This window comes from Adiantum capillus-veneris, chromosome 28, assembly GCF_014529385.1.
Source record: "Adiantum capillus-veneris isolate H3 chromosome 28, ASM1452938v2, whole genome shotgun sequence".
Taxonomy (NCBI): Eukaryota; Viridiplantae; Streptophyta; class Polypodiopsida; order Polypodiales; family Pteridaceae; genus Adiantum; species Adiantum capillus-veneris.
The window spans coordinates 48,585,432-48,597,810 of record NC_140958.1 but is presented as its reverse complement, the minus strand read 5'-3'; the positions used below and the strand labels follow the sequence as shown (position 1 = coordinate 48,597,810).

Here is a 12,379-nt window from a genome sequence, read left to right as displayed (position 1 = left end):
CAATTACTATGGTTTACATACTAATGGGATTCCACCTCCTCAGGCACTCTCTTCTTTGGATGTTGTACACCCTCCTTCCCTTATGGAGCTTGGTGGATTGTTACCTGTCACCTCCCCTTTAAATAGTTCTGACAGAGTTCTTGTTGTGTTGAGGACACAATATGCGAAGGGTTTTGCACCTCTTGCATCTGATAGAGTTGTTTATGTTAGGTGATGTGAGAGGCTGAAAACAAGGAGTAGCCTTGTTTTCTCATCATTCATGTCAATTTGGTATATTTCCTCTGATGACTTTTGTACTTTAATCTTGGGGTATGTGCCTAAAGATGTTTACAATTGCTCTTTCCCTGGTTAAAAAGAAAGGTATGATTCCATTGGTCAAATGCTCCCTGCTTTACCAAAAAAAAAAGTATCTATTGCCTGAATATCAGAGCATACCAACATGTTGTAGCGAGTACCGCATTACAAGACTATGCAACAGTTTTCCTTGCATGCGAATACGCTCGTCTGTTTTTGTATTTTTGAAATCAAGGGGGTGAACCGAGTATTTTGTCCTTGTTTTGCAGTACCCTAAATGCGACTGGTTTTGCTAAGATCCTAAAAAAGTACGACAAGGTAATTCTTTTGGGGGCCTGCATAATGAGGCAGACGTAAAGTTAATCACAACCTTCTATATATCCACTTTGTGATGGCTTTAAATTTAGCTAATTAGTTTGTCATGTGCCACGCAGAAAACCGGCAAAGATGCTTCGATTGTGTACATGAAAGTGGTGGAAAATGCATATTTTCACTCTTCTGACAAGGTAATCTATAGTATCAAATGAGGGCTCTTAGGTTTTCACTTTTCTACAAGGTAATCTACATTTTGCTCTAATTTGACGAGGGCTCATAGGTTTCTGTCTATTATACAAACTTCTGTGCTCTTCTTTATTATCTTTGGAGCTTTTCTGATCAACAAATTTGTATTCAAACTTTTCTGAACATTGGAGCTAGGTCTTGAAAATGATGGATGGTTTGGAAAAGAAGTTCACTGAAGTATTCACTAGCGGCAACCACAAGAAAACCATGGCCTTGTTGAAGCCTGTACCAAAAACAGCTTCACACAAAGTGACCTTTTTTCTTGGTAAGGTGTCTGTACATGTGCTAGTTTTGGCCCTATTGTTGTGATTTTTTGATACTATCCTTAAATCAGACTAATAAGGTGCTGAAGTAAGCTGTCATCATCTCTCTTGGCTGCTTAACGTTCATGCTCTCTTTTTGAAACTATAACTAGTGCACCAGTGCAGTTCCATGACATAATAAACCTTAATAATTATGTGTGTGCACCTTACCATGTTGTCATTCTTTGATAAATGCAGGTCTATTCACAGGATGCTCGTTCTCTTGTCTGGTGGCTTTCTTCATGCTGCTTGATTTTAAATGGATTCGGAATAATGATGACACATCAGAAAATGCAAAGAATCTGTACCTGCGTGCAATATATCCTTTATTCAGGTTACTCATCATGGGCATGCTAAAGGATCTGACGTCCTTATGAACAGCACAAAGAACACATCTTTTCAGTGCAGAAAATTACATGGACCCAGCATACAATCATCAAGGCATTTTACATTTGCAGTGAAAAAGCTCAAAGAATACATCTGCTGACCTTGAGAAGCATGCCACACGGGGAATCTTTCTTGTACTAACTTCCAACTTGTGCTTTTTTTTACAGCATATTGGCCTTGGTGCTGCTACACTTATGCTTATATGGCTGGAATCTGTACTCATGGCGTAAAAAACAAATTAATTATGCCTTCATTTTTGGGCTTCCACCTGGAACGGAGATAAAATATAGAGAACTCCTTTTGTTAGCGATGGGTCTTGCAATATTGGTCACAGCAACTCTGCTTGGTCATTTCATGATTTACACCATTGTGACATCGTCTTTTCGGACAGCTATCATGCCTTTTTCAACTTTGATGGTATGTCACACATCAATGGGCACTCATACCCTTGGACTTGCTCATTGTTATGTAAGATTTCTTCGAACAAATAAAGAAAAAATCATTCTATTCGGAAGACCTGAAGGGTCCAAATTATTTAGTAGGTTTCTCTGCCCTTGATCTACCCAGAATTATGTTCATCTACTCTCTCTTTTCCTGGCTTTATGCCAGGCAATGTAGGACTGTGGACTTCAGCCATGTGTGCTTTCAATGTCGGATTGCGGCCTTCAGCCATCTGTCGCTTATTTATGTGGCCAAAAGAAAAGAAAAGAAATAAAATGTTATATTACGGTCTTCAAAAGGCTAAAATGATCTAAGTTACAACCGGAGCAGATGACATACAATCATCTGAGATAATGCATAAAAGGAAACATCCTAGATCCTAAAAATCCCTGTATGAAAGGTAACGAAGCTGCTAGGCAGGTAAAATAGAGAAATCTGCCAGACTTGTCAGATACTAGAGAGAGAAAGGGAGAAAATTATATTAGAGAGAACAGTGAAAATCTGGTTTACAGAAAATCAGCAGTCTCTAGAGAGGGAAGGAAGAATCTAGAGAGAGTAATTCATTGTGTGGCTAGGAGGATTCTTGCTATGACTTGGAGATTGGCATGGGCCACTTCTCTAGGAAGAGAGAGTTTGTGATTGCTCGGACAAGCACATTGATCAATTGTCTCTTCGGTTTCGAGGCAGAAACTATAACCCTAAGACCTATCACATACCACCCTCGAAAACCAAAGCAATCGTCCTCGATTGCTGGTATTAATAAAGAGAACGAAAACAAAAAATATGAATAAAAGTAAAATAACATACACACATCAACGAAATGTACATTGTATGCTCACATGCAATCTTATGTTGTGTGCTGTGGCAATGTCAATCATGAATTTAGCTAGGTACAGATCCATGTGCTTTTGACAATCTGTCTTTTGCTAGTGTCTCATGCCCTTCTTTGAAAGTATGGTGAAATGCTCTATGCCCATCAAGAAATGGGGCATAGAAAGTGTACACTTTACAATCTCACTGATCAGAGATTCCAAATTGACGCTCCTCTGATCACTCATCCGAAGGCAAATAGGAGTCACTGTTGCGAGCTTCTCTCATAGTAGACGGGAAATATGCCAACAGTCATACTATGGAAAAGATCAAATACAGATCATTTGTGTACATGTAAAAGCATTCTTGTACAACTGTATAAGATCGACATGATCTGTCAAGTCTGCAGGATTCATCCACTGAGCATCCATAGCAAGATAATCTTCAAGCTTCACCAAGTATCTACGAGCCGTTTCCATCAGTTCAGCAATGTCAAGAAGTATGGCTAGTGAGACCACAATCAAAGCATCTTTTTTGAGCATGACACTTGGCGACCTATTGACGGGACAAGTGAGGTCACCTCGGGGGAATTTATGGGGGGACGAGAATTTTTTGACTGATAAAGAATTGTCATGTGGGCACCACGATTAGTATGTCTTCTCTAATGGGTAGTGTGTCGATTCGCAAAAACCAAATCTCTCTTCATCGTATGCTATTTAATGCATGCATGAGAAATTACATTCCTGTTCATTGGCAACCACCTTGCCAGCACAATCGTCCCTCAAAAATAAAAGGTCACCCAACTATGTGACACTCAATCTGGGCCACCAAACTATTCTTGGAAAGTAGAGACTGATAAATAGACATCCCAAAATCTTTGGTTGTATGTGACAGAGTGTATCAATGTGGAATGTCCAAAGATTGGAGCATGCAGACACTAAATATAACTCAAAATGTCATTCAAGGAGTTCTAATAGAAGTTGAAATCTAGGCTGGCAGAGAGTGTGGGCCAATATTGCATAGTTTTGTCCTTGAGAAAGGATGTAACTTGGAAAGGTATAGGCTCCCAGTAAAGCTGTGGGTGCGAAATATTACATCAAATTTCTGAAGGAACTTGAGAGCATTCTGGAAACCTTGGATGCCAGAAAAAGTAAAGAATTTGACTGTGGAACCACCATCCTGAAATGGTTATGGAGCCTTTGAGGTGAATGATAAAGCTACTTGGTTTCTATTGATTTGAGAATGTGGCCTCACATGTTTATGATCTATCAGCTATTCAAAGATTCAAGGCCATTGCTTTCAGCTGCTCTTTCCGTTCTTTCGTTCAAAGTTTGAAATGCTTTCTAATAAGATGTGTGACTATATACAGGTCTTCCTGCTGTTGCTTATTTGTCCTCTCAACATATGCTATCGATCAACTCGCTTCTTTGTCCTAACATGTCTCTGGCATATTGTTATGGCTCCCTTTTACAAGGTAAATAAACATGTAGCTTTTACAAGGGGAATAAACATCTTAACATGCATGAGGACATAGTGTTCTGTGCAACTATGCCCAAATACCACAGCAGAGACTTAAATGAAGATTAACCACCCGGACCCACATTGTTTCTTTCATCACGTCATTGCTGAGCAAGTGCATACGCCAAGCTAACAGATTTTTTTATTTGCTAACGGCATCAGGTTGTAATGGTAGACTTTTTTCTTGCTGATCAATTGTCGAGTCAGGTAGATGTGTAGTCTTTTACAATGTTTATTCTCTTATTTACAAGAGACCATTCTAAATGAAAGGCCTTTTTTTGAGCAGGTGTACATGTTCAGGAATGTAGAATATGTTTTATGTTACAGTATTTTCGGTCATTTCAAAGAGGAGAACATTGATCGCTGCACATCTGACAACCTGCATTTTGTAATAGTTGCGTATGTGGTCTCTATGGTACCCTACTGGTGGCGGTTTGCCCAGGTAGGTCAAGAAAGTTGTCAGCAATTCATCTATGAAACAGTCACCAGGTCTTCAGGAGATTTAAGACTCAAGATAGTTCTATATATTTCATGCCATCATGTAAAAGCATAATTGAGAAACTGAAATGGAGCCCTGCACAAGGCTGAATAGGTGAATAGGTTGCAGATCCATGTGTAGTTATGCCAAATGCATCACTCCTTCATGAATTCAATTTGAGAGTACCCTACCCCTTAAGAGTGTTGCATTACCTTTTGGCATAGATTGAATGAACCTACAAAGGTCTCTTGGCGTTGCTGTCTGTTTATGAAATATAGGGAAGAATCATGTTGGTGTTCCATCTCTGTCCATAGTCTGTAAATAGAATTGGCCTATTAACTTGAAAGTAGTGGAAATAAGAGAGCACTTTTGAGAAATTACTTTGTGAGCATAGCGGGTGAACATAATTGAGGTTACCAACATAAACATAGCATTTAGTTAACTTGGCATGAACAATACTTTTGCAAAAGAGAGAATTTAGAGAACATGACAACAATTGAGGACCGGATTTATGTGGAGCCGGTCCTTCCTTCAATATGCATTTGTATTATAATTTCTCCCATCAAGAGAGACTTGTTACAATACAATCTTTGTGTTCCTTATGACCTAGGTGATGCAATGAAGATGGAAAGCTTCATGCATCACAAGCATAATATAAACTTTGTGGAAAGCATCAACTATCCCAAGCCTCAGTCCCAAGACCTCAAACACCTTCGAAGGTGGAGAGAGCTAGCAGGGAATGAGGGTAGGGAAGAGAAAGAAGAAACATTTCATAGGAGAAAGAACTAGTTCCTCACTTATCATCACTCTTCTTGCTAGCATACATAATAGCATAGTAATGAAGATGGAGAAGATGACAAGCTTAAGCATTGAAGCATGTCTCTTGGTTGGATTTGCACTCCATAGCCAAGAGTGTTGGTGTAGGCTCTCAACCTCTCTACTTGCTTGGAGAAGGAGAGGGAGCTCTTGCACTTTGCACAATGCACAATCAGAGTGTGTGAGTGTGTGTGGGAGAGTATACCCCCTAAGCAGGCTCCCTACTTGCTTTGGTCGATCCCCCCTTGTAGCTCATGCTTGAAGCTCATTGGACCCCTCCATGCCTAGCCAATCACAAGCAAGAGTCATACCAAGTAACAAGGGTAGCCTTGAGACAAGTGTCCCCCTTTCCCCTTTGAGAGAGAGGGCTTGATAAATGCTAATTAATTGTGCTAAATTATCATTGGATCCCTTGAAAGGCTAACCAATAAGCTTTAGGCACACCATGAGGGTAACCTAGCTAGGGGCTTGACAAGTGTCCCTTTTGCTTTCTTTGTACCAAGCATGCCTTGTGTGAGTGTGTGTGCTCTCTCTCATCCCCCCCTCTTGTAGGGCTCGCCCCCTCCTTGTAGAGATTAGCTTTGACTTTTGTGCCACCTCAAGCCCCTCACTTTGGGCCTAAAGCATCTCAATCATCAAGCATCTCAAGAATCTCAGTCATTAGGCACCTCAAGCTCCTGAAGCACCTTAGTCATCAAGCACAACAAGCACCTCAAGCACCTTAAGCTTGGGCCGGGTTCCAACCTCAAGCTCAACCCTAGCTTACCTAAGGTCAAAGGACTTTTACACTAATTATTGGAGGTTTTTAATGAAGCTAACCTAAGGCCTTATGCTCCATTGGTGAGCCTTGCTCTTTGATAGACCATCTCTCATTTGGACCCTTTTACCATTGGCCTCGTGTTGAAATAGATCTATAAGCACATGTCTATATCTTAACCTTGTTCCCGTTTATTCTCCCATATTAAATAATCAATTTAATATGAGAAAATCATTTGGATTGGTTAGATATTAGATTTTATGACATAGTCTACCTAGGTAACCCAACTAAAATAACATAATGTTGTACCACATCGCAGCATAAGCAACATAAGCTAGAGACACTATGGTTTGGTTTCCCAGCTTGTTTAGTTCGCTTCACTTGATGCCAGGTGGGGCTGTCCGCCATAGCTATGCACAGGGCAGTGGGGGTCACCTTAAGCATATAACGAGCAGCCCAGCAGGGAGCCCGCTCCTTGCACATGCAGCCACCCATACAATGGGGGGGGGACGGGGAGCGGGGTTTGGCGATCCGTGTTTTTTCAGGCCCCTCCCTAGTGATTTTGGTGGGAAGTCTCTTTGGCATTTTCTATGGTAGGCGGGGGCAGCATGGAAATCCATCCGTAAGTGCAATCCCTTGTCAGATGGTGGGGAGAAGGGCCTCTTTCCTTGCGGTTTTCTCCTCAGGGCAGCCGTCTAGGCTATGCGATAATGCACTGATAGAGCACATTATACGAGGTGGAGACCAAGGAAGGAGAGATCCAATGATCTCCGAAGTAGGTTCGTTTTTGTATCATTGGAGAGGGGGAACGAGCAACACACCCATCACATAAACTGTTGCCTCTCTATAGCCCAGGGTTTCCACAACACCCTATCCCCTCGTTAACACACACATAGACACCCAATCTGCAAGTCGCTGCTGTCCATGCTTGTGCTCGTACCCAACAATCCGGATTGCACACACCCAACCATAGAACATTGTCACAACCCAAATTCTTTGTGTTTTCCTTTTTATACAAGATAGCTAGAATAGTGCACCTTAGTATGATCACCGATTAGTAGTCACAAGTTAAGGTGGACCATGTAGTGGAACATTGATAATGCACACTCCCACCGAGATAACTTGAAATGACTCTTGTGACATGTAGGTCATGCATATTGGGGTCATACTTGCACACAAAAAGGATTGATGCCTTGGAGTGGAGGCTAAATCCGCCAGAAATGACAGTTACATTCAATAAGATGGCATGATCCTGAAAGATTGCTCATTGTCCATATGTGGGATGAATGTTTTGAATACTTATATGTTTTTACAAGCATCTTGGATTTATGTTCTGAAGCTAGAATTGTGATCTACACGACAAGAGCTTTCATTTGATACCGATATTGTTATTTCTTTTTGCAAATAATTTTCCAAAGAAAGAAGGTTCTAGAAGCCTCTAGAAGATTCTAGAAATTCTAGAAGGTTCTGGAAGATTCCAAGAGGAAGCTTTGAATTTCAAATAAGACCTTGAATTTCAATGGAGGCCTCGACTTTCAAAGGATGCCTCAAATTTCAAAGGAAGCCTTGAATTTCAAAGGAGACCTTGACTTTCAAAGGAGACCACTCCACCTATAAATAAAAGCCTCTTCCCTTCTCATTGCACCATCTCTAGTTGCTAAATTTTCCTCCCTCTCTCTCTCTCTCTCTCTCTCTCTCTCTCTCTCTCTCTCTCGCTGCCTCAGCTCACGTAGCCCCACCCCTCGCGCTCTCTCTGCCCACGCTGCTGCAATTCGTAAGTAAAAGGCTTACGCAGTCCCCCCTCCTGCCCACGCTGCTGCAAGGCTTACGCAGCTCCCCTCCCGCCCATGCTGCTGAAATTCGTAAGTAAAAAGGCTTACGCAGCCCCCCTTTTAACCCACGCTGCTGCAGTTCGTAAGAAAAAAAGGCTTACGTAAAACATTAAAGCAGTAAAGCTTACGCGATAAATTACACCAGTATGTGGACTTGCGTAGCAACAAACGGCAGGGAGGCGGAACCCACAATAAAGCACAAGGGACAGCAAGGATAAGGTCGTAGCCCTCAAATAGCAGCAGCAGGTTCTCTCTCTCTCTCTCTCTCTCTCTCTCTCTCTCTCTCTCTCTCTCTCTCTCTCTCTCTCTATTTCAGAACCTGCAGACCTGGTTTTTCAGAGCATTAAGAAAATATAAAATTCAGAGCAGAGAATTTTTGAAATTTAGAAAATTCAAAGATTAAAAAATTCACAGAAATTGCAGGGGGGGGGGGATTTGTATGTGAAATGTATGCTTGATGCGGGAGAAAATGTATGCATAAGTGTGGAAAGTTTTGGAAACAGCTGTGTGTCAAACCCAACACTTCCTGAGAGCTCTAGCCCCTCCCCCTTGAGTGGTTTGCATGCAATGGCATCACCAAAAATGAAGAAATGAACTTTTATGGCTACCAACAAGAGGTTAGCAAACATGGAAAAGGAGATGGAGGCGTACAAGACAAAGATGGAAGAGTGGAAGATGGAGAAGGCGGTCTTTCTTCAGTGGAAAATCAGCGAGGCCGAGCTTCGAACTATGGAGAAAATGGAGCATTGGGCCGAAATTGAAGACCTCAGGAATCAGATTTTCAGCCCTCAAGAGAGACCTAGCCGAGGCAAGAGCCAATGGTGAACTAGAAGAGAGAGAAATCCAACCCTCAGAGATAGAAGAACTTAAGGTAATTAAAGAGCAAATACAAGCTATTAAGAAAGAGGAAGCAAAAACGTCTTCATGGACAAATATGATTACCAAAACCCATAAGAAAGTGGAGGAAGCGGAGAAGTGGATTTCGGTCGCAAAGAAGGGCAAAGGCAAGGAGGTATCAATCCCCACTCCCACCATCATCAACATGACACTTGAGGAGGAACAATGAAGACGTATGAGGGCTTTGCATGTAAGGTTACCGGCCTCAACAATCGGGATAAAACTGATGAGGAAGTACAGGAGCTCATGGTACTAATGGGGATGCAAAAAGAGACACACACAAGAGCATGGAGAGTTGGTAAGAAAAGTGGAGGCACGGGGGAAACATCAAGAGAAAGAGCTCTCACATCGCGCTTCCCCTCTATTGAGGAGGACTTTTTGAGAAGGAGGCGCACTCTTAAAAAGACTAGTATCTTCCTTGGTGACGATCTCACCCTCTCACAACTTGCCCACATGCAGGAAGTCATGCCAGAGACTAGGGCCGCAAGAGAAAAAGGGAAGACAGGTTTTTACAGAGAAGGAAGAGTGGTCATTATGGAGAGACGCTCTACATGTCGGTGCGAGACCTATGGGATCACATTGAAGATGGCTACTTGGAATTGTAAGGGGTTTATGAGGTTGGATGTTGGGGCCTTTGAGGACAGGTTCAGAGACAGGGACATTGTATTCTTCTCGGAGACTCAACAGGTGCCAGGACAAGTGATGCCACATCTGGGTGGATATAGATGGGAGATAGCCCACAGGACAGTCACGAGATCTGAGCATGGGAGTAGAGGTTCAGGAGTAGCAGTGCTATTTAGAGAGGAGCTACAACCACTACTACATATTGAACGGAGAGATGAGCATGCTAGATACATGTGGGTGAGGTTGAGAGTAGACACAGGTGTTATGAGCGCGTATAGAGCTAGAAGAGAGCAAGTGGAGGCGCTCACAATGTACAAGAACTTGGGACTTGATGATAAGCTTAATCTTGATTACAAGACTTAATACTTTATTAAGAGAGCTAGATACAAGACTTTGATTACATGACTTGAGTACAAGGCAAGGCTTGATTGTAAGGACAAGACTTGAACATAAGAACTAGAACTAGAAGAGGGCTTTCCTCATAGGAGCCTCACAACTGGTGTTGGCAAGACTGAGGGGCTTGTGGCCCAAGATCCCTATTTATACTAGTGCTTGAGGAGGTTACTTGAGGAGGTTAGGACTTTCTAGGTTCTTCTTGAGCCATGCTTCTAGAAACTTCTAGAATCTCCTTGATACTTCTAGAATCTTCTAGATCCTTCTAGATTCTTCTAGAGCCTTCTAGCGATGATGTAGGCAATGATGCAGGCAGCGATTGACTCTCAAGCATCCATGACATTGTGCATCATCGCCTGACTCTCAAGCATCCATGACATTACCCCCTCCTCTAGCGACGAGTTCCACGAGGAGCAGTGGTGTTCCTTGAGTTGGGCTTCCATGGATATTGTTGATGGAACTCTTGGACTTTGAGAGATGCATTCTGTAGATTGTGTGTTGGTTCCAGGTTCATTCACTAACATCATAGCCTTTTCAATGCACCAAGTACTGTAACCTGCCACGCGAAACTCGAGAATCTAGGACTTTCTCGACCTCATATTCGTCATGTCCTTGAATCTCAACCGGAGGAGGTGGTTGTAGGGCTCTTCTTGGGATCTTAGATGTGTGACAAGGTTCTAGGACCGAGACATGAAAGAACGGATGGATTTCCATGGATGAGGGCAATCGGAGTCGATAGGTGACTGGATTGACTTGATGGATAATTTTAAACGGGCCAAGCCTTCGATAATCAAGCTTTTGACAGGGACGAGATGAACGCAAATCACGTCGGAGGAGCCACACTTTATTCCCTTCTTTGTATTTTGGATGCTGCATGCGATGGAGATCTGCACTTTCCTTATACTTGGATTGAGCTTGTTTGATATGAATTGTAAGTTCTTTGTGAATTGCAGATAACTGTTGTGTAAGATGAAAAGCAGCTGGATTCTTGACTTGATAGTGTCTGTGGATATCTTGTTTGGGATGTTCACCATAATTAGCAAAGAATGGAATGTGACGGGTGGAGGCATGAAAACTGTTATTATAGGAGAATTCTGCTAGCGGTAGGAGCTCAACCCAATTATCTTGGTGATAATTGATAGTACAACGGAGATACTGTTCCAAAACTTGATTTACTCTGTGTGTTTGTCCATCACTTTGTGGGTGATTGGCTGAGGAGAGGTTGATTTGTACTCCGAGTAGCTTGAATAAGCTTTTCCAAAAGCAAGAGATGAATTGTGGGCCTCCATTAGAAACTATGTCATCCGGTAATCCGTGATAATGATAGATAATGATGAATTGTGGGCCTCCATTAGAAAGCAAGAGATGAATTGTGGGCCTCCATTAGAAACTATGTCATCCGGTAATCCATGATAATGACAGATATGCTGTAGAAAGAGTTTGGCTGTACCTTCGCTGGTGATGGTTTTAGTGGTTGGAATGAAGTGTGCCATTTTTGTAAACCAATCCACGACTACTAAAATGAAGTCAAATCCTTATGACAAGGGTAGCTCTACAATGAAATCTATGGAGATGGATGACCATGGTTTGGTTGGAATGGGCAAGGGATGGAGTAACCCATGAGGACGATGACGAGGGGCCTTTGATCTATTCCAAGTGTCACAAGTGCCTACATACTCCTTGGCAAGCTTTCACATTTGAGGCCACCAAAAGTCACGGGAGAGAAGCTCAATTGTCTTATTAATCCCAAAATGCCCTGCTGATGGAAGATCATGTCGTTGCTGAAGTACCTCCAAGCGTGTTGGTCCTGGCGGAATATAGAGAAGACCCTTATAGTAAATTAGTCCATCAATTTCTTGAAAGTCCTCATTAACCTCTTGTCCTTGTAGTTGTTGACTAATATTCTGAGCAAGTGGGTCTTTTGTCACAAAGTGATGACGTGGCGGACAACAAAAACCCTAATTTCTGCTAGAAACCCTTAAAAAAACCTGCAAACCCTAATTTCTGCCACAAACCCTAATTTCCAAAAATCGCGAAGGTCCTTTTTTTTTTGGGGATATTTTTGAGCGACGCAAATCACAGCTTTTGGCCAAAAAAAAGCATAATTGCTTTTTATTGCTCTCATTGTGAGAGAGAGAGAGAGAGAGAGAGAGAGAGAGAGAGAGAGAGAGCTTTTGCTTTCAAAAACTCTCTGTGAGAGAGGGAAAAGAGCTTTTGCTTTCAGGGCTGTTGATTTTGAAGCTTTTGGGGCTCTGCTTTTGGGCATCCC

The 12,379-nt window shown here is 42.2% G+C and overlaps 1 protein-coding gene across 7 annotated transcripts in view; it reads left to right on the top strand.

Annotated features, from left to right (window-relative positions):
* The window catches only part of LOC147420409 (phosphate transporter PHO1-like), a 106,915-nt gene that overhangs the window by 41,261 nt on the left and 53,275 nt on the right, over positions 1 to 12,379 (top strand). For all 7 annotated transcript variants that reach the window (XM_086504169.1, XM_086504170.1, XM_086504172.1 and 4 more), the window contains 8 exons: positions 564 to 612; positions 729 to 800; positions 991 to 1,120; positions 1,356 to 1,491; positions 1,712 to 1,961; positions 4,165 to 4,269; positions 4,476 to 4,520; positions 4,600 to 4,755. In XM_086504169.1, the coding sequence (XP_086360295.1) occupies positions 564 to 612; positions 729 to 800; positions 991 to 1,120; positions 1,356 to 1,491; positions 1,712 to 1,961; positions 4,165 to 4,269; positions 4,476 to 4,520; positions 4,600 to 4,755 (943 nt within the window). The remainder of the gene's footprint in view (positions 1 to 563; positions 613 to 728; positions 801 to 990; positions 1,121 to 1,355; positions 1,492 to 1,711; positions 1,962 to 4,164; positions 4,270 to 4,475; positions 4,521 to 4,599; positions 4,756 to 12,379) is intronic.